The sequence below is a fragment of the Lissotriton helveticus genome, chromosome 5_1, assembly GCF_964261635.1.
Source record: "Lissotriton helveticus chromosome 5_1, aLisHel1.1, whole genome shotgun sequence".
Taxonomy (NCBI): Eukaryota; Metazoa; Chordata; class Amphibia; order Caudata; family Salamandridae; genus Lissotriton; species Lissotriton helveticus.
This window is the reverse complement of record NC_136065.1, coordinates 1159742574-1159764559: the sequence shown is the minus strand read 5'-3', so window position 1 is coordinate 1159764559 and position 21986 is coordinate 1159742574. Positions and strand designations below refer to the sequence as shown.

Here is a 21986-nt window from a genome sequence, read left to right as displayed (position 1 = left end):
CCATGATGCTTGTTTTCGGTCCAGGGAAGACCTGGCTTGGCAGTTCGGGCTGGACTGTTCCCATGAGGCACAGGGTCTAGACTGATTTGCATATGGCTAGGTCTAAACTGGGGTAGCATGGTGAGCAAAAGAATGATGGATTTAACCCAGATCTCTTGACTGGGGGTGAATGTTTTGATTTGTTCTGCATTTCGTCCATCAATTGTGTGTCTTATGTTAACATTTTTAAAGCAGCACAGTAGGAATGAGGAAGGTTCAGCAAGAGGCAAGAACAGTAGCAGCGACTATAGCAGTAGAGCAAGAGATAAAAGGTAAGTCAGAAGTACTGAGGTCAAGGATAGCGAGGACTAGATTAGGAGCCAGTTAACATGGTGACAGGTCATCACAGTTCCGAAGTTAACTTTGTACGAAAAGTAGTGGGAGTTGCTAACAAGCACAGTGTAGAGGTTTCATGGTTCCTTATAAACCACTGCTGAACTTTTACTTTTCTGGTGCTAGTGCTTAAGACCTAATAATAAATAGGACAAAAAAAACAGAGGGCACCCCCCAAATACAAATCAAAGGTGTGGGAAAAGGGGAAGTAAACTAAATACAACAAAAAACTACTGCTCACCTTCTATATGAAGTTAATCATATATTTATAAACTGACCACATTCACTTAATTTAATTATTGCTCATTTCTTATAATTTATTTTATCAAATTGCAGCAATAATTTCTAAAATGTATCACAAATCCATCAAGTTGAAATGAAATGAAATGAAATGAAAATAATTCTTTTATAGCGCATGGCTACCCGGAGGCATCCCAGCGCTTGCAGCTTTGACAAGAAGAGGTCAGAGGTGGACGGGGTCAGGAATCATTAGTTTATAGGAAAGAGCCAAGTTTTTATTTTTTTACGAAAGGAAAGATGATTAGGCTCCTGATGGAGAGGGGGGTGCAGAGAGTTCCACAACTTTGAGGAGTTGTAAGAGAAGAGACGACCACCCGTAGGAGCCTTGTTGATTCTGCTGACTCGTGCAAGGTGCAAGGTTAAGATCGTTGGAACGAAGGTTTCTGGTGATTTTGTGTGGTTTGATCAAGTTATCAAGGATCGGGGGGCCTTTGCCCTGCAGATTTTTATGGGCAATGCATAGGGCTTTGAAGTGTACCCATTCTTTTATAGGTAACCAGTGTAGAGATCTCAGCGCTGGCTTGGCTGATGAGCGGTAGTTAGTGCTCGTCAGCAGTCTAGCGGCAGAATTCTGCACTACCTGTAGTTTCTGGATCACAGAGACCGGAGCTCCCAGGTAGAGCGCGTTACTGTAATCCAGCCTTGACAAAATCATGGCTTGGACCAAGATTTTTTTTAGCTCTTTCAGGAAGTTGAGGGAGGATTTTACGTATAGATTTTAGCAAACCAAAGGAGGTAGCCGCAGTTCTTCTGGCTTGTGCTTTGAATGTAAGATCCTCGTCTAACCAGAAGCCCAGGCTCTTGATCACGCTTTTTGGAGTTGGGCTGGCACCCATAGAGGGGGGCCATAAAATGGGGGAGTTGAATGAAGCCTTCCTGCCCAGTAACATCAATTCGGTCTTTTGGTTATTAAGTTTTAGCTGGGACAGGCCCATCCACTTTGATACCTCTTCCAGACAGTCACTCAGACTCGTGTGGGACAGATCAGCCTGATTAAGGGAGACCACGAGCTGAGTGTCATCAGCATAGCTGATAAGTTCAATTCCATAAGGAGCCACTATCTCAGCCAAGGTGTGGGGCCCTGTGGAACCCCACACTGCAGGGGTAGTGGCGAGGAGTGACAGTCTCCTTCAAATACTTTAAAATACCTCTCGCAGAGAAAGGATTCAAGCCAAGAAAGAGCTTTTCCCGAAACTCCGATTTCATTTAGGCTGGCTAGAAGGATGCGGTGACTTACCGTATCAAAAGCGGCACTGAGGTCTAGGAGGATGATGGCCACATTGCCACCTGTGTCCAGGATCCTCCTAGACTCTTCCACCACCTTAAGGAGTGCCGTCTCCGTCCCTTGACGGAAGCCTGTTTGAGAGGGATGGAGTAAGTTGGAGGCTTCCATGAATGAAGACAGTTGATGATTTATACATTTTTCTGCCAATTTACTGATGCCAGGGAGCAGGGAGATGGGGCAGTAATTGGATAGGTCTCCAGGGTCAAGGTTGGGTTTTTTAACAGCGGTTTGACCATGGCCATTTTCCAGTCCCGTTGGACTGTGCCTGTTTCAATCGAGGTGTTAATCAGGTTGATAACTGGAGACTCCATGATTGGCAGGACTAGCTTCAAGGTGTTGATTGGAACAGGGTCAAGGGGGGAGCCGCTTTTAATTGAGTTGAGAAGGGAGGGTAACAGTTCCTTAGTGAGCGGAGCGAAAGAAGAGAGTTTGGAGGAGGAACCTTGGGGGAGGGGTTTAGGTAGCAGAGGTGAATCGTGGGTGGTAATAGATGGAAGGGACAAAAAAATATTTTGAATTTTCGTGTGGAAGAAGAGTGCCAGTCCTTCACAGCGAGGCCCCGATGGTTGTGGGGCCAGGGGGGGGGGGGAGGGTCAGGGGGTTTCAACAGAGTTTTGAAGATTCTGAAGATCTCCTTAGATGAGTTGGGGGATGCAATAATTTTCTCGGCGTAGAAAGCTGTTTTTGTGGCTTTTAGCACAGCTTTATAGGCTTTGATGGAGGCTCTATATTTAGTTTTTGTCTCTGGATCGAAGTCTTTCCTCCATAGTCTCTCCTCTTTTTTGCAGCTCTGTTTAAGTTTTCGGAGCTCTGGACTAAACCAAGGATGGTTGATAGATCCCCTTTTTTGAGTTACGGATTTCCTGGGTAGAGTGGCGTCCAGTGAGTTCTCTATCCATTGGTTGAACTCTGAGTTCGCTATACTGATGTCCGGATTAGTGGAAGGTAAGGTGGTCCTTAGTGCTTCCGACCATGCAGTTATCTTGAGTTTGGACCAGTATCTTGTCTGTTTAGTACTAAAAGGTTTCACCGGGGCTGGGGGAGGGACGATCCAGGTGAAGGGTACGATGAAATGGTCTGACCATGGGACAGAGAATTGAAAGTTTATTGCACAGTTAATTAAAACCAATGCGATACAGTACATAATAGAAAAATTAAAATACTCATAAAACCATGCGCTTAAGATCAATTCAACACAATATTGCGATAAACATAAACAGTTCAGCATACAAAATGATGTTCTTTGCTGGCCGCCCACATTAGGCCCTTTATACTTCTCATCCACTCTGTAGCCTGTTAGTCTATTCATGTTTTTCCACAGTTTCCGTTAAAATTTACAGGTGATTCATAAATTAATTCATGTATCCTGTTTGTAAATTATTCATTGATCAATTGTTAGTAGTTTTTTTTTCCACTACTTTTAAAAATTTCACAAAGCTGCAACTCAGCTGAGGGTCCTGTGCTGAAAAGCAGGTTAACACTGCACTCCGTGTGCGTACCCCCTGAAAAATAAAATGGCGTTTCAGCAGAAGCTTTCTTTCTTCTTGCAGTTCTTCACACGTGCATAGCAGGTGCATCATGTCTTCAACCCCAATGCCACATAGCCTGCATAGTGTTCCTGATTTGGATCTCAGCCAGTGAGGGAGGTGTAGTATGCATGGAAGCAGACCCAGTCTATATCTTAAAAAGGACAATTTGTTTTTTTTTTGTATAACCTAGACCAAGATAAGGCTGGGAGGCTTGTGTCAGGTATGTATTTAATACCATCCATGCGTGTGATCTTTTTGATAGAGTGGCTTTATCCTGGGCCCATGACTGAAGCTTGATCGATTTCTTCACCAGTTTATTAATTGATTTATGATCTGCCGGGGACGCCCAGAGATCTGCCAGCCCGGTGCTCACTATGCTCTTTGCCAAATATTTTGCTGCTGGTGAGTTTTGGGTCTGCTCTAGTTCTTTCCATAAGTATTCATTTAATGTTCCTTCAGTCGTTTTTCTTACTTTGTTCCATGAGCAGATATATGCCCCTTGTCGTGCCAAAACCTTTGACCGAACACCAAACTCCAATCTGATCTGTGCTGGGGAGGATCGTTTTGGGAGGCCGAAGATGATTCTGTATGCCATCACTATTGTAGTATCAAGTGTTACGGCGTCTCTGCCACGGTGGGCCTCACTCCCATAAGTTAGTGTTGGTAGTAATTTTGCACGTATGACATGTAGTAGAGGGGTCAGAGAAGGGCCCGAGAGGTTGTTGTTTAATGTTTTTAAGGCGATTGCCATAGCAAGGCCCTTACCTCTTATACTGGCCCTTTGTTCACTGAATTGGCCACCCCTATCAATCTTCACACCTAGATATTTATACGACGAGGTGTCTTTGATGCGGATGTTATTCCAGAACCACGAGAAGCTTTTCTTATGTTTGATCCTGCTGATTGTCATTGTTTGCGTCTTCTCGAGGTTCGCTGTTAGATCGTTTAGCTCGGAGTATCTCTGGGTGTGTTTAAGAGGTTTTGAAGCCCTACTCTGGTATGGCTTATTAACACCAGGTCGTCTGCATATAGAAGGCATGGTAGTTTTAGGCCTCCTAATTTTGGCGAGTGTGAGTTACAGTTATTTAATAGGGGCACAAGATCCGCCAGGAACAGATTGAACAGTGTGGGTGCCAACACGCAACCCTGCTTAGGGCCGTTGTTAGTTTGTATCCGCCTTGACAGCATTGAGCCGTCCCCCACCTTAATCTGGATCCAAGTGTCTGTATGTAGGTTGATTAACGGCTCCAGCAACCCTTTTGGGATGCCCCAATCCTTGAGTTTTGTCCATAATAAATTGCGGTTGATGTTGTCAAAAGCAGCCTTATAGTCTATGAAGCAGAGGTGCAGGGGCATTTTTTTCATCTTTGCCTTATCTATAAGCATGCTCATAGACAGTATGTTTGTTGTTGTCCCCACAGCTTTAACGAAACCTGTTTGATTAACAGGTATGAGAGACTTCCTTGTGGCCCATGCCTTTAGTTCTTCCAGTATTAGACCTGCAAAATACTTCGCATCATTATCGATTAGGGCAACTAACCGATAATTTTGAGGAAGTCCTCTATCCCCTGCTTTATATATGGGGGCAATAACGGAGCCCCTCCAAGTGTCTGGTAGGATGTTAGTATACCTGATCTCCCGAAAGAGGGGTTTCAATGCCGCTGCCCAATAATCTGTGTCTTGTTTAAAAAGGACGGACGGAATCCCATTTGGACCCGGCGCACCTTCCCTTCTTCCTTTCTTTATTTGCCGCTTTAATATAGGTTCCAGAGATATATTATCTGCATCCCCTGCCATGTCCTGTTTAGTTTGGCACATTTGTAGCTTATTGCCGACATCATGGGATCGTGAGGTGAGAGTTTTGCTCAGAATCTGATTGGGCGACAGATCTTGGTTGAAGTGGTTTTCAAGAAACACTGCCCAGGTTGCTTCTGCAATGTTAGATGTAACCTCCATTTTTGCAGGGTGCGATAATGCATTTATTTTTTTCCAATAATTTGCACTGTCATTCTTTTTTATGTCCTCATGGAGTCTTGCCCATAGTTGTTCTTCTTTAGTTCTGTTTGCTTCCCATTTTAGTTTTTTTAGTGAGGCTTTTAGTTTAGAAAGTTGATGCAGTGTCCCTTTGTTGTTCTGGTCCTGCTGTGCTGCTCTCATTAGCTTAGAGATTGAGTATTTCATTTCTTTTACTTTCCCTCTATATGCTTGGGGAAGGGTGCCCAGGTTATTCGTCCTTGTGCGCATTTTTGGCTTGGATGCATATTGCCCCAGGATAGTAGTGAACTGCACCCATTTCGCTACTTCATTAATGCCTTTGCGCTCCATATAGTGCTTTTTTGCATGTCCAATCAAAAGTTCGCCCATTGCGACCGAATACTTGATCTTTTTGAAGTTTACGGTGTAGATGGACTCTTTAGGAGCCATCGAACGCTCGTAATTTGGTTTGGCAAGATCCATAATGATTTCCTGAGGATAGTGATCACTGTCTGTTTGGTTCCCAATCTGATAAGATATTATGAATTGGAAGAGTGGAAGTGACACGAAGGTATAATCTAGCGTGCTATTCGCTATTCTTGAGTGAAAGGTTGAGGCTGGCGGGTTATCCCCTGTAAACCTGCCATTTAGTGCCCTGATGTTAAAGTTTTCTAATGCCTCAAGTACCTTCTTTCCCAATTTTGATTGGTCAGCTCTTTGTGGCTTGCCTTGTTGTGGTAGGGCCCAGAATGTATTTTGTGCCATGATACCCTCCTCTTGTGTTGAGCCCATGAGATTGAGGTTAAAGTCCCCAGTGAGTACTAGATTCGCTGTTTTTTCCTCCATGATACACTCTTCTATGTATGCGTGTAGCTCCTCCGCTGCTTTTTTTTTTCTTTTGGGGTGAATATAAGCATTGACCAGGGTGCAGGTGTTAATTGTTTTGCCTTGTCCTGTTGTCAGAGTCAAGTTGACTGCAAGTGCAGCTGTTGCTGAGGGCCCGATTTCTTTGGCCATCGCAAAGCTAGTTATAGCTACATATGTTACCAAGACCATGGGACAGGGTTCGGGTGTAAGGTAATTAAATCGATGATATTGGAAAAAATAGGGTCAAGCAAGTGTCCCTTTATATGTGTAGACTTTTGGATTCTTTGAACCATTTCGCATGTCTCTAGGTCTTGGGTCAGATCCGCAGTTATCGTGTCGTGTGGATCGTCGAAATGGAGGTTCAGATCTCCCAATATGGTGAAGTTGGAAGCTGAGCTGGCGAGGTTCACGACCGTTTCTAGCAGTGTCCTGTGGAATTGTCCTAGGGATCCTGGAGGACGGTAAACTAAAAGTCCCGTAAAAGAGGCTGAGGGTGAGAGAGTGATCGAGAAATGGACGTTTTCACAATCAAGTAAAGGGCTTCCTAAGAAGCGACAGACTAAATGATCCTTATAGAGAATAGCGATCCCACCACCTACGTTCCCTGTCCGATCGAGGTGCAGGATTAAGTAGCCCGGGGGCAGGGCCTGGACAATGTCTGGGCCAGAGCTGGGTGCTAACCATGTTTCGGTAAGGAACAAAGCACCCAGTGCCGCGTCCTGCAGAAGAAATGAAATCTCAGAGGCGTGTTTTGGCAGGGAGCGGCAATTCAATAGTGCCATATTGACCTTGTGGGCTTGTTTCTGCCTAGTCTCTACCGGTCTAATCAGTTGATAGGGACAATGTCGGCAGTGATATTGATTGTGTGAAGGGTCTATCGAATGTTTGCACAGGGAGCTGGGTAGGGTCATGGCGTAATTTAATTGCAAAAGGGAGGAGCGCGAGTAAGTGGCAGGGCCGGACGTGGGAGGGACAGGGTAACTGGTCCCTGGGCCCGGCCTGGCGCGGACGTTGCACCAATAGGAATTTCTTCGGAGGGATGTTAATAGATGTTGATTAAATGTATGAGTATGCTGTCGGGTTCGAATTCATATTTATGTATATTATATTTAAAATATATATATATATATATATATATATATATATAGCGAGCGAGAGAGAGAGAGATGCATTGTAACATTTGATGAAAGATCGTATATAATGAAAGATTTGTGATGCATTTTGGAAATTATTGCTGCAATTCGATATAGTAAATTATGAGAAATAAAATAAAAGAATAGAATTAAGTCAGTTTGTAAATATATGATTAATTTCATATCGAAGATATACAGGTGCGTGAGAATTTTTATTGTATCTAATAAGAAATAGAGACAGTTTGACTGTGACAAACCGTTCATGTCCATATACTGTCCCGCCACCCATTAGCCGGGTTTTAACCATGGTAGTTAGGTTGTACCATTTTATAAAGCACGTAGCTACCCTAAGGCTTCCCAATGCTGTATGAGTGTGGTGCACCTACCAACCTCTCAAACTATGTCAGACAAGAGTAGTTGGGAAACAGCCACATTTTCAGCCACTTTCTAAATTTGTTCTCATTCGACTCAGTCCCCAAATCAATTGGCACTGAAAGTTCAAAGTTGGGGGGGGCGGCACGGGGGGGGGACAGAAATGAGAAGGATCTTCCACCCCCATCTCGTCCTTTGAATACGCAGGCCCCTCAGCAGAGCAGCGTTGGAGGATCTTAGCATCCTGTTAGGGGTATAGGATACCAAAAGGACCGAGAACATAGAGGGTCTCCTGCGGGTCATTGTCCTGTGAGCCATGCATAGAGCCTTAAACTTTATTCTTTGCTCTACTGGAGGCCAGCGCATGGATGCTAATGCGCTTTTGGCTGAGATATATTTGGGCACCTTAAAAATGGTCCTTGGTTTGGACCACTTGAAATCTTTTGACAACTGACTTAGATGAACCCAAATATAAAGAGCTCCTGTAGTCCAGACGAGAAAGAATGAGCGCCTGGACTACAATCCTCTTAGAATGTATTGGTAGTAAGTCAAGGATTTTTTGTAACCTTCTCAGCATAGTGAAGCAAGACGTAGTCACTTTTTTTGCTTACGCTTCCATGGATCGTCACAAAGGAAACCCATGTAGATTTGAAAAGCAAAGGAGGCTTTCCTTGGAGTCCCAAATTTTACTTATCCACTCATGAAGGCGCTGGGTATTCTAGCCCTTCAAACAGGCAATGGTATTGTGGTGTGTAGTTTCCAACATACCAGATCACAAATATTTTGAAGACTTATAGGAAAGAAAACTGTGCACATGATGGTGGCTCAGAATGACATTAGGAACTTCTTGTCGACTGCAACCAATATGATAGTAGAGCTGATTGAAATGCGGTCGGGAGCGATAACTCTGTGGTCCAACTCCAGAAGTTTCTAGTCTTCAAGCAGCAGTTGAGGGAAAGGAGGTGAAGAAAAGATGTGGATGAACGTGAGGAAGGCTGAAGAAAAAGGCTGAATATTTACCAACATTAGACATTCTACCTCACATGGGATGGGATGTTCTATGATTGCAAGGGTGGGGCGGGTAAGTCTTTTGCCTCACAGCATTTATGAAATGTGCACAGATGACAACTAGCTGATCTGTACTGTTTAGAATGATGATTTATTCATCTTTGAAACACCTGTGACAGAGGAAAAGATGACAGTACGATCAAAGGGCAAGTCATTTGCCAGTGCTTCCATAATTATGCAGAATGAAGGAGGCCCGTGTATATGTGACATTTTTTAAGTAGGGACAATGCCCTTGGCTACATTCGTAATATGGTCGCAGAAGAAACAAAGCATATATATTGCTACAATCTTAATAAACAGCAACCACCCTGCACGCTATTTGTGCAAAGAAGCTGAAAATTAATTTTAGCACTTCATACACTTGCTCATTTGCACATTACATCAAGCTAACGCTGCCTCTGAATTAGCCTGGCATAGGCGTAGAGAAGCATTTTTCTAGCAGAACTTATCAATATCACCCATTAGGAAAGTCACTGAGAAGAAATCTTGGTACTTTAACCTACTGATGCCAACTGAGATCAAGCATGATTGCACAGGAGTGTGGAAAAAGCACACATTCCCATTAGTTCACACTTTTTGTCTACTTTCTTAGCAGTAATGAACAAGGAGGGAATATTTTTGGTTGGTCCAGGAGGACGGGTGTCAGCATTGCTTTCTAGGTAGGTAACGATTCTCGAGATTTAAGATCCAAGCAAACCACCACAATTAAGAACAAAAATAAATCTCACTTTATATAGCCATCTTCAATTCCTTCCTCAAAATCCTCATTCGATTTTTATAAGATTGTGGACTGGACTAAGGCATCTGTCTTGACTTTGTCCTGCCTAATACTCATTCAATTCCTTTCTGTATCCATTCCGCCACCTAGGCAGGGCATACAATGCATGGTAAGCAGGTGCTCTAAAGAATGCTAACAAGGGAGGAAAAACCGTAAAGGAAAAAAACCTCTAGAGGTAGATGGAAGACGACAATTAGAGAAACAAATCAGGAGTTGATCCAATGGCGAGAAGCAGGACACTAAACTACATAGGACTGAGTAAAGAAGAACCAAGAATCATGAGACTGGCAAAAGAGACTTACAAAAGATTATTGAATGCAAAGAAAATCCTCAGGATAAAACAGCAGGACACAAATCTGCATTAAGGGGTCATGAAATATAATTTCGACTTTTCTGTGTCGCACCTTCTTTTGAACTCTTCAGCCTTCCATACTAAATAAACATGACGCATCATCACAGGAAATAGAGGAATGATTTTGGGTTTGGAATCATCCATAAGAAACCACTGCACCCACTATCTTGAATTTGAAATGATGATATAGCCAAGCTCTGCCTCTTCCTCAAGAACTGTGGGAGGCAGAAGGCTACATGGAGGAATTTAGAAGGTAACTAACTGGCTTCCTGAAATAAGTCAGCTTTTCCAAACACCCTTTCCTCCTAAGATGTTCATTGTCGAGGTTTAGGCATTTAAGGGGAAAATGTGCATGGATTTACTAACACAGAACACTTTTATGGTATTCTCTGCATTCTCAAAGCACAACAATTAAGCATCTTCATCTCTGGTGAGAAGACTGTTGTCTCGGATTTATGCAAATGACCAGGCTCTAATTGCTAGGCTGGGGACCTAAAGGTTTTGCCCAATCCTATAGGGAGGACTTATAGGCGGGTAGAGAATGCACCAAAATGGGTCTGGATAGCTATGAGCAATGATTACATTGATAAACCACAAACATAACTGAAGACGTCATCAAAGGTTCCCTAGAAAGAAACAAGATGGTGAGGCAACGTGAAAGGCCACAAATGCCAACATGAACCCCAGAGTATGCATAAGAGGCAGTGTTGTTCATTCTTCCCTCACACAGTGATCTGTGGTAAACCAAAGTACTTGTGCAATTTCTCTAGCGTTAGGCGAAGCAAAGGTTCAGGGTAGTTCCCCACTGCCTGAACCTAGCACAAACTATAACCAGCTACAAAAATGTGATGGTTTTTCATGTGACACAGAAGAATGAAAGGCCATACGTTCAAACACTGCTTTCCATGCGGCTTTGGCACAGTGGCTTGTTGGGCTATGAGATATCGGCATACTGTCAGAGCTTTGGAGCAGCTCCATCCTCGGGGCTGGTAAGTGGTGTGGCAAGCAATGGGCTGCCTTGTGTTTGGACATCAAAGAGCTGCCGGGAGTGCAGTACCCTGACTGGGACGTTGGTGGGCTCTTGGACTGCTGTATGCCCTACCACATAGAGCACAGGACTGCCTGCACGAAAACAAGATTCAATGGGTGCATGGTGTATAAAGGTCTGTTCATGCCTCAGACTGAGGCGGGAGAGAAGCTGCTGCAGGGTTGTTTCGAGTCTGCTGGTCAGAACTGCCAGCTGGGATAACTCCTGCACAAAGAAGCAGATGTGGCAAGAGGAGTGGTGGACGGCGGCGGTCAGACGATGGCGAAGAGCTACAATGGCAGCAGATTTAGTCCACTGCCTTTTAGCCTGCAAGATTTCAGCCTTTCAGAGACCCACAGTGGATACAAATAATGACCAGGTGCAATGATTTAAAATGTAAAAAGCTACCCAAATGTGGGAACCAAAAGCGGCAAAAGTGAAGGGAGACTTTTTATCCCTATGACCTTAATCATCAAAAGGAGATTAAGTAGTCTGATAGCGAATGTAGAGGTGTCCACTCTAACATGAAGAGAAATCATCTTAAGGAGGATCTGACAAGAAATGAGGGGGGCACAGAGCACACATAATCCAAAATAGCCTTCGTGGATAAAAATAAAAATGTTCTCACCATCTACTTACTTGTAACAAATGAACAGTTACATTCCATGATGCCAATGTTACATATGAGGCTCTGACTCGTCTTCCATTTTTAGGTATCTGATCCCCTTGTGGTGGGACTAAAAGCTGCTGCTATTATCACTGCTAATTTAGAGCTTGCACCCCTGGTAGCAAGCACACTCTCTTGTGTCAAACATAACCAAGCCTTCCCCTGTATAGACACACACCCTTTCGAGAAAAGTGGTTTGTTTTAGGCGAATGGCTATGGGAATGGAATGAGGGTATTGGTAACGGGAAATAGCCCTTGTATTATGAGTAGAAGAGTTAACTTATAAAGAAATGTATCCTCCTGTTTCCCCCATTATCATCATTTGATTAGATTCCACAGCAATTAGAACAGAACCGGAGGAGAAGGCAGCATAGGCCTTGGTGGATAGATTTCTCATAACATCATGTCTAGCCAAACTGTGCATTGCTTCAGGAAGAAGCTTTGAGAGTGCAGTAACTGCAGAATGTGTGTGAAGTGGTCCAGGTGGCATCTCTATACTTCCCTTTTAAAAGAAGAATGAAGCCATTTGCATTCAATAACTTTATTTCGGTCAACTGACCTTAAAAGTAGAAAGTACAAATACATATATTAAAAGAGGTAATGTATACAAATTTATTCATTTCAATAAGATAATACATTAAACATGATCAAATTTACAAATACTGTATAAAAACTTGTGATAATAAAAACCGTCATTTATATAACAAGATAAATAATATAAAACATTGGAAAGAGCACCCAAGTCCTTCAACAACCCAGCTTCACTTAAGGGCTTGAGATTGCTATTCAATGACTAGAACTAGTTGTTAAAATAACGAGTCTAGATGCTGCTTTTCTTCTGATACCGCACATGTGGCCTAAAAATTTAGCAATTGCACGAGAAAACAAGTGTCTTGCATCCGATCTAGGAATGCGTAATGCCACTCTGTGATCTCTAGGCCCCAGCTGTTTACATATAGGAGTAGGCCACTTACTTCTTGGAACAGATTATGCTGGACACCCGAAGAAGACATGGCCTACAGTTTCAATCTGGAAGGAGCAGAAAGAGAAACCCTTATTTTTAGAGGCATTCCGTTGCCACAAACTCGTGAATGCATTCAAGGGAATGGTGCCATATCTAACTTGAATAAATAGCTTTCTATCTACAGGCACTTGGATGAGATCAAAGAAGCCTTCCAGGGAACGCAGCAATTTAAAATCTAAAAATTCCCCTGTTAATCTACCTAGCTTAGTATTACTGATCTCATTCTCCAATACCCAATCTCAGTATACAAATTTTTGTGGGGAGATTCAAACCCAAACAGTTGTGGCAAGCACCCTTTATTCTAATATTGCCGTGTAGCGTCTTACTATTCCTTATCCAGACAATCTTTTTGGATTTGTCTTAAGTACAGACTTCTTCAAAGGCAGCCGCATTGGAGAACAATTCGAGTGTTGATACCAATCTCGGCCAAAAAAGAAGAGGGCATAATCTTGCAATATCTTTTAAGGATTTAACCCCCAAATCTAGTTTAAGTGGGAGTAGTGGAGTGCTCGGTGGAAGGGAGACTAAGGAACATATGCTCAGCTATTGTGAGATCGTCTAGTTTCTCAAAACCCCACAGCTCAGCCCCATAGAGTGCACTACTTACTGCCTTATTTTTATAGTTCTCTATAGCCAGGGTAACAGGTTTAGTATACGACAAAGAGTGTTCCCTCCTAAAAGCTCCCATTATCTGTTTAAATTCTAAGCTTGTCTTGATTAGATGTTGTTCCCAAGTCATATCCTCAGCCAATCTCACACCCAAATATTCAAAGCTATGCACTCACTTGAAAGGAATGTTATCTAAGGTTAAACATCCTTTAAAAGATTTACTCCGGATTCAGCATCATAAATGTTGTCTTATTAGTGTTAATTTCAAGTCCCCTTTCATCGCAGAAGGCCTTAAACCGGTTTAATAATATTTGAAGCCCCATAGGAGTTTTAGAAATTAGAAGCGTATCATCCACAAAAAGGAGCATAGCAATCTCCTCACTCTCTAGTGAGGGGGCATCGACTGGAATTTTATCTAGGAAGTCCACTACTTGATCAGTATAAAGGGAAAACAACGCAGGGGCCAAGAAACAACCTTGCCGGTCCCCCTATTATCAACAATGGGGTCAGTGACTTGAGCCTGGTTCCCCAAATGGATCCTTGCAAAGTTGTCATTATGAAGTTGAACAACCAATGTCAGGCTATCCTGCGACATCCCCATATCTCTCAATGCCAGTCAGAGCTTACCACGAGGCACAAGATCGAATGCCGACTTCAAGCCTATGAAGGCAGTGTACAAGCTCCCCTTACCCAGTACCACCACCTTCTAGTAGAGGAGAATTATTCTTAAAACCTGCTCAGCTGTTCCAGTTTTCTGTCGAAATCCAGCTTGGAAGGGCGACAGTATATTATTCTCAAGCATCCAGTCCTGGATTCTCGCTAGGAGGGTACGACTAAATACCTTCTGTATACAGTCTATCAAACTGATTAGGCCTGTAGTTAGCCAGATTACCTCTATCTCCTTTTTTGAAAACTGGAATAACCTCAGCTTCCTTCCCTGAGTCTGGGATGCGGGCACTCCTTCAATAGCATTAAAAAGCTCCATCATATAATTTGACCAATTACTTTTGTCATACCGAAACAAGTATCTGGGAATTCCATTCGATCCCGGGGCCTTAGCAGGTATGATGGATTTGATTGAAATTTCAATTTCTCCTTTGGTGAAATAAACCCTCAATGGATTTAGGGATACATTTAAGAGGGCGTCCCTTCACTGTGGTTGGTAGTGGAGGAGTACAGGGCTCCAAAGTGCTGCTGCCAATCCCCGCTGTAATATTGTTAGATAGCCCCGATTGGCAGCCCAAACTACCTCTCCCTACAAGGGTCCAAAATTTCCTAGAATCTTTCAAGGAACAAGCCTCACCCAATTGTTTAGGAGTTTCCTCATCCCAGTTCCTCTTAGCAGATGTTATTGCTATTTTGTAAGACCGTTGCAGCCCTTTCACTAGCGTTATATCTTTGATTTTAATAGCTCTGATCGATTGGTGCTTTTAAAGTCTGCACTCGCTTGTGAACCAGGAGTTCAGCTTATTTTTCTCTCCATCACTATGATCTTTGCGTTTGTGATTAGAATGAAAGTAAGCAGTAAGCTGATTAAAGCAATCTACATGCAGCCCATTAGTATCTTTCTCACTTCCCATAGTCTCAGCATATGACTTGATCTTTGTCAGCATAGTTAATAAAGCATGTTTGATTTAATTAATTTTGGTTTTGTCCCCAATGGGCCATTTGAGGCGACGTCTATCATTTGAAGGTAGTACTTCTTTTGTAATCCGATTACTCCTAGAGACCCCAACTTTCGCTTCCCAGAGTGGAACTAGCTCCAGACTAAACTCCTAGGGACCCCAACTTTCCCTTCCCAGAGGCATTTGCTTTTATGCTGCATTCTCTTGGAGGAATTCCTGACAGCCATCAGGACACCCAGGCTCTATGAGGAGACCCCAAGCTACATCCCCAGGAGGAGCAACCTGCATCATAAAACATATGAAATTAGTAACTAGAGAACAAAAACTGCATTGGTGATGTTCAAAGGCACGTATCCCACATGGAAATGAATAGTCATGTAAATTAGTCTACCTTGCACGCTATTTGTATCCATTACTCCCTGCCTGCACCTTCACACAGAAACATATTTTATCCTGTTATCTCCGCACAATCATTTTTGCTAGAAGTGTGGTTGAGCACGTGCTTACACCCCAACCTACAATTCCCAGTCAGTTGGGAAAGGAAGAAATAAGAATGAGAGAGATAAAGATGGATAAAAGAGAAAGGAAATATTACTTTCCTGGCGATTCTACTACTGTTAGTGCCCCCATACTTCGTCTCACTAAGCAGAGGCATTACTTCCACCTTGCAGAGGTAGAGTGAACACCACCTTGCATGAAAGGTGTAGTAGCTGTCAAATGTTTGGACAGGGGAATTGTTTTTGAGGGTCTTTAATCCTTTCAGTGCTGCACTTCAGTCTCAGAGAGGTGTGAAGGGCAGACAATATTAATAACGGTAGTGGATTAGAGTTTGCCACCACCCATATCATGTTGCATTCTTTCTTCCCACTCCATTTGTATACACTAGACACACCATCTTGAGAGTAAACGCTGCCTGGGGAAAATGCAGAATCTGACAACACCTACAATCACAATGGGCAGTTGGAATTGGAACACGAATGATTAAGCCAAAGACTACAGTAGGCTCTATAAATCCTGAAATGGGTAGTGAAATGGACAGGTCTGATAATGCTAGAAGTCTTTTTCTACTGTCATTTGTAGGAAAGGATGTAGAGGCATGAGATGGGACCTATTAATTTTAGCTGACCTAGTTTTGTTTTAGTTTTAGTTAAACCACTCCCACCTCCTGTTTTTGAATTCCCAAGTGGCACAATATTCTGCGCTCCCATTTAGTGATCACACTGTTAGCAATAAAAGGGGTCAAGTACAAAATTCAATACTTCTCTGGTGGGATACTGAAGTTTGGAAACATGTCTCCATTGACATCAGAGTTCTCCCACCCTGGTTGCTTTCTGAGAGATCATTAAAACCCTCTTTGAGAACTAAAATAGTTAACATGAGCTGAATACCTTGCGGTTACATTTGCAGTGGGTGGGCTACCAGTAGTGTAGATAAATGGATAAGAGGGGTTATTAAAGTTTCTTATTGCCATGCACTTCAAATAACGTACCCGTTCTCGAGCTCTTTGAATTTTCTCTCTGTCATGGTTAAGGTTTTCCAAGATATCCTGGCCGATCTGCTCTGTAGGTGCGGAAAACAAATAAAAGAAAACATGAGGATGAGAGAAACTTCACACCAGTGGTTTAGTTGCACCAAAGAAACTAAAAAATACAATATATCGGAAGAATACTCATGAGCTTTATAATAATTACAGGAGAGTAAAACACAGTACATAGCAAATATCTGCAAGAGTAAATTGGATGTGTCAGGGGTTGTGTCATACAATGAGTTCATTGAAGGAAAAATTAACGTGTTGGGTGTTTCCAAAATAAGCAATGGTTGATTACTTTCATCTGTTCCTTACAGCCCAGTACAGCAACTCTACTGCTTCCTTCTGAGTGATAACAGTAAAAAAATTATTGTCTCATTTGTTCACAGATTTAGCATTGTTTTCGCATATTTGTGCATTTGTTCAAATGGCTGCACTCCTTGTCTCCTTCTGCATTTTAAAGTGTACTTTTCAGATGGGCACTGCTTTGGAGTATTATAATGATACTCCGTATTGCTTTTGTTTAAATGTCAAACAAAGAGATCACCTGGAGCTTTCCACAAAATTACAACCAATGGGGTCTTCTTATTCAAAGTTGACCATGCTGAAGACTACGTTTGTGGCCTTAGTGAGTCCAAGGTACGCATAAAGTGACATACTCTGCCACCAAAGGCATTCAACAAATATAAGGCTAACCTTCCAGCCTGCAATAAACTGCTCCCTATAAATCGTTGCCTCCTAAAGGAAAGCTTCCAAAACTGTTTCTTCACAGGTAGAAGCAGAATCTTAATGTCCTGTCTGTATACTGTATGTTCTGATATTTATATGTCTCTAGTACATCCACATCCTGGTCATTCCTTCATCTGCTATATCTTCAAGCCCTTCCCGAATTTATCCTTTCATTGGTAATTTTTGCTCACTATTTTACTTCAGAAATTGGTATTTCGCTAATCAGTGCTACCAGTTACACCATTCTTGCTTTCTCCTCACTTGGCGGAATGTCTGAACATGATCACATCTATACTAGTTCGGGTTGATTGCATTGCATATCCTTCTCAACTTACACTATTGCCCAAACTAATTAATTTTCTCCCAAAACCACTACCTGGTCACTGACTCACTTAATATCGCATACATTCCAGCTGCTTCACTGCCTTTATGATTGTTAGTAAATCTGTGACTGGCTCTGTATTCCCTTAGCTACAGATACCTGGAATTTCTGCTAGATCTTCCACAACATTGATATGAATTGATGATATGCGCTGCATTGGTTTGTGTCGCATTTTCGCTAATTTCTAGATTCTCTTAAAAACAGACATCCCACTACCCTATTTGGGTAATAAAATAGAATCGCCAACAAAATAGGATATTAAGATTTCAGAAGGAATGGTCATCAACGGACACATTAGAAGACACCCCTCTCAAAACTTTCCACTATTGCCTCTTAACAAAAATATGTATTTTCAGCATTAGCCTGTTGTTATGGACAGACCACAATATAACAAGAGGAAGGGTGTTTTCAAAACTCAATGTACCTAAGAATCTGTGCAATGACTTAGCGTCTCTGTCACTTAAATCTTAATGGTAGCTGTCAGTAACATCAAACAATGCTTGATAATTTATAACCCCAACACCAGATAGCCATGGGCAGCATCGTACGGCTCATCAGAAAGGCTTGAAGTGCCATGCCAACATCTGCACTGCAGGCAGGCAAGAGCATTGGTGAATAAACCAAAGGTCGAAGTGGGAAGTATATGAGAGACACAACTTGTCCACTTTTTTTAATATGACAAAAACAGTTCCCTTACTTTATGTTATAGGATAACCATCCTTGGGTGGTTAATTCCAACATTTAAGATGCTTCAGCTGAAATGGAGGGGAGAAAGTCTCCTGTGCTGTCAAGCAGAGAGGGGGGTTAGAGAGCTTAACAAGAAACTGGCTGTCTTGCCAGGTATCTGCTGCCCAAAAGAAATGTAAATGTGAGCCTTTGGTTAATCTGCAAATATAAAGGCTGTTTGGAAGCCGGGATTGGCTTTAACTGATGGAGTCACTCGAAGTATTATTTTTAGGTGGCATTGTAATGCGACCTGATGAGCAGTGGAGTGTGAGCCTTTAATGGACAATTATAAAAAAAGTTTATTATAGGTACAGTCTGCATTAGTTTTACCACAATGAGAGGGCACTCCTATATTTTGTTTCTCTCGAAGGTTCTGGTGGTAGGGGACATCCCAGGAATCTATTAGATTACATAAAAGGATCCTCATCTTGCCAAAGGTATCCACAATAAAGAGATCCACCTAACTGTGATTGGAATAACCTGCACGCAATTTTAACCACAGATCGCATATCAATAAGAGATCTGCTGACAAAGTTGAGCCCACCCACTATCACTAAGTGCAGTAGGCAAGGAACCAATGATGAAGCATGACACTGTTTGTACTAGTGATTGAGGATCCCTTTCTATGCTATGCTAGGTATTTATAAAGCGCATGGCTACCCAATAGGCTTCCCAGCGCTTAAGTCATGTTTTTCCTAAAGCTGGCACTGTGGGTGAATCACTCGAAGAGGTGAGTTTTCAGAAGCTTCCGGAGTTTGGCTTCTTCGTTGGTCAATCTTAAATATAGAGAAATGGGGTTTCAGAGTTCAGCTGCCAGACAGGCAAAGGGACGTCCACCACTTCTCATTTTCTTGATTCTCAGTATCAAAAAAGTCTCTAGTCTGCGGAGCGCAATGATCTTCTGGGAGTGTAAGGAGTTAACAATCCCTGAATTAAAGGGGGGAATTTGAATTTGATTCTTTTACATACATGCAAACAGTGCAAGGTAACAATGGAGGAGGAAATTTAATTATTCTTTGGAATTTCAACAAAACACACTCTGCAGCATTCTGACCGTCTATAGCTCTTGACCATGTACTGAGGGCTTCCCAAATAGACTGAATTGCCATAGTCGAGGTGGGACGGGATGAGGCCTTGGACCACGGTTTTCCGAATGCCGGGGGAGCCAACTCAAAATTTTCCTAAGAGCCTGGAGAAGGCCAAAGCAGGAGGCAGGGTGTTCTTACTTGTACCTCCATGGTGAGATGACTGTCCATCCAAAAACCTAAATATTTAATTTCAGTTTTAGGAGTGGAAAGTTCACCGAGATAGTTGGACCACTGGAGTTCAGACCAAAGAGTGGGAGTGTTCCCAACTATCAAAACCTCTGTTTCGTCTCTATTGAGTTTTAAGTTGCTGCTGGTCATCCAGTCGGTAATAATATATAATTTAATAGATTCCAGGGTTCTGGTCCCTTACAACCAGAGTCTTCTGGGAACAATCAAATATAGGAGTGCCCTCTCATTGTGATAAAACTAATGCAGATTGGAAAGCTGAGGGCATCCTGCGCTATTGCTTCTCTCTTTTTTTAAATATTTTTATTCAAAATGTTTTTACAACGTTTATTCCCCTAACTCCCCCCCCCCCTGCACAGGACATGAAAAAAGCAAAAAAAAATACAATCAAATTTCGTTTTTTCCACGACATTTCTATATCTCAGGTTACAATAATTCAGCCTGGCAAATTATACTGGGTAAGCTAGAGCATCAATCAAAACAAAACAGCTGGAGAAAACCCGTGAAGGGCGAACAACTAAACATAACACCATGGATACAGCTTGATTAATATTCCTGATTTTCATTACACACCCACCTTAAGACCCTATGGAAGTTCTATGTTTCCTGCCACCCTATTCTTCCAATCTGCTATTGGTTTCCAGATCTGCAGACCAAGGGATCTACCCTTCTTCCCTTTTCTGGCGTATAACGCTTTTTCCATGTTGTTTATATATAAAAGCCTGGCCAACCATTGCTGCATAGTGGGGGGGGAGCTTATCTCACCATGCTGAAGCTATGCATAGACGAAATACTGCCATGGCTACAAACAAAAAGTTCTGAAACTGTGATTGCTCTCCAGTCCCGTCCAGCCCCATTAATATTACTTCGGGTGTCATCATTAACTTACAATTCAGTGATCTATCTAAAAACCTTTTGATTTCTTTTATCAGAGGAGCCAGGTTGGGGCATTCGCCAAACATGTGGACTATGTCTCCCTCCTGGCTGTCGCATCTTGGGCATACTATCCCTTGTGTGCCCCCCCCCCCCCCACTGTGCAATTCTGGCTGGGGTGTAGTATAGCTTGTACAAGGTCTTATAATGCTGGGCTTGCAATGAAGAAGAGCGGAGAACCTCCTGTCCCATCTGCAATGACTTCTCGAAGATCCCCTCCGTAATTCCTAGCGCATCCATCCATTTTGCTTCAAATTTACTCAAGTAATCTCCCCTGTGTGCTATAAGTTCGGCATAGAACCTTTTTATCGTACAGCCGTGTCCCCCTTCTATTACTTGTAATATTGTATTATCTCCAAATCCTAGAGGTCCTCCTCTCTTTCCAGCCAATACGCTTCTTATCTGTAAATACTTAAAAAACGTCCTTGTACTGACCCCAAATTTTCTCTGCATCTCTGAGAATTGGCCCACTCCTAGCGGGCCTATCAGATCTCCCATTCTTTTCACTCCTAACCGTCCCCATTCCTTGAAAACAGTATCAGCAAAGATCTCTGGGGGTAATGTGGGGTCGTTCCCTAACCTAGTATATGCATGGTATCTACCCAGTCCAAAGCTCTTTTTAAACGCGTTCCACACCTTATAGGCTGCCTCCAGGGTCTTGAATCTGGTCCTCTTAAAGTAGCTCGGTTCAGTGTATCTCAGGAACGCATTCTGTGCCTCCTCACCTAAAATCAAACCGAATATCTCTGACGAGCCGGTATAGAATTCTCCTTCCATCTCGGCCCCACCAATGAGGCCCGTTATTTGCTGCAGCACTGCTGCCCAGTGATAGAGTCTCAGATCTGGTAGTGCCCACCCCCCCCTCTCTCTTGGTAATGCCATACATTTTAGTGCCCTTTTTGTTTTACCCTGTGACCAAATAAACCGGTTTATTATGAGCTCTATTCTACTAAACAAAAGTGGGCTGAAAAATAGAGGTATAGTTCTAAATATATATAGAAATTTCGGGAGGAGGTTCATTTTGATAACGTTTATTCTGCCAACTATGGACATGTGCAGATTATGTACCCTATCCAGATCCTTCTGTGCTTTCGCGATGATAGGAGAAGTATTTAAGTCCACTAAATTGCCCAGGTCAGCAGTGATAGTTATTCCTAAGTAAACCCCCTCAGCCACCACCCGTGAATCTATGCATGTTGTGTATGTATTCTTTATAATTTGTGTCTTAGTTTTATTTAGTGCGTAACCTGCGACCCGCCCAAATTGCTCCACCTCCTGTTCTATTTTACTGATGGCCTCTGCTGGTGAGGGTGTGATAATCGCAATATAATCTGCGTATGCTAGTACCTTAATCAGTCCCATCTTAGTGTCTAGCGGCCTAATTCCATCATTTAGCTCCAATTTCTTAATTAATGGGTCTATGTAAAGTGCA

At 42.6% G+C, this 21986-nt stretch overlaps 1 protein-coding gene across 2 annotated transcripts in view; it reads right to left on the bottom strand.

Annotated features, from left to right (window-relative positions):
• VTI1A (vesicle transport through interaction with t-SNAREs 1A) overlaps positions 1–21986 on the bottom strand; it is a 1126058-nt gene that overhangs the window by 433498 nt on the left and 670574 nt on the right. For both annotated transcript variants that reach the window (XM_078643783.1, XM_078643784.1), the window contains exon 6: positions 16472–16542. In XM_078643783.1, coding sequence (XP_078499909.1) covers positions 16472–16542 — 71 coding nt within the window. The remainder of the gene's footprint in view (positions 1–16471; positions 16543–21986) is intronic.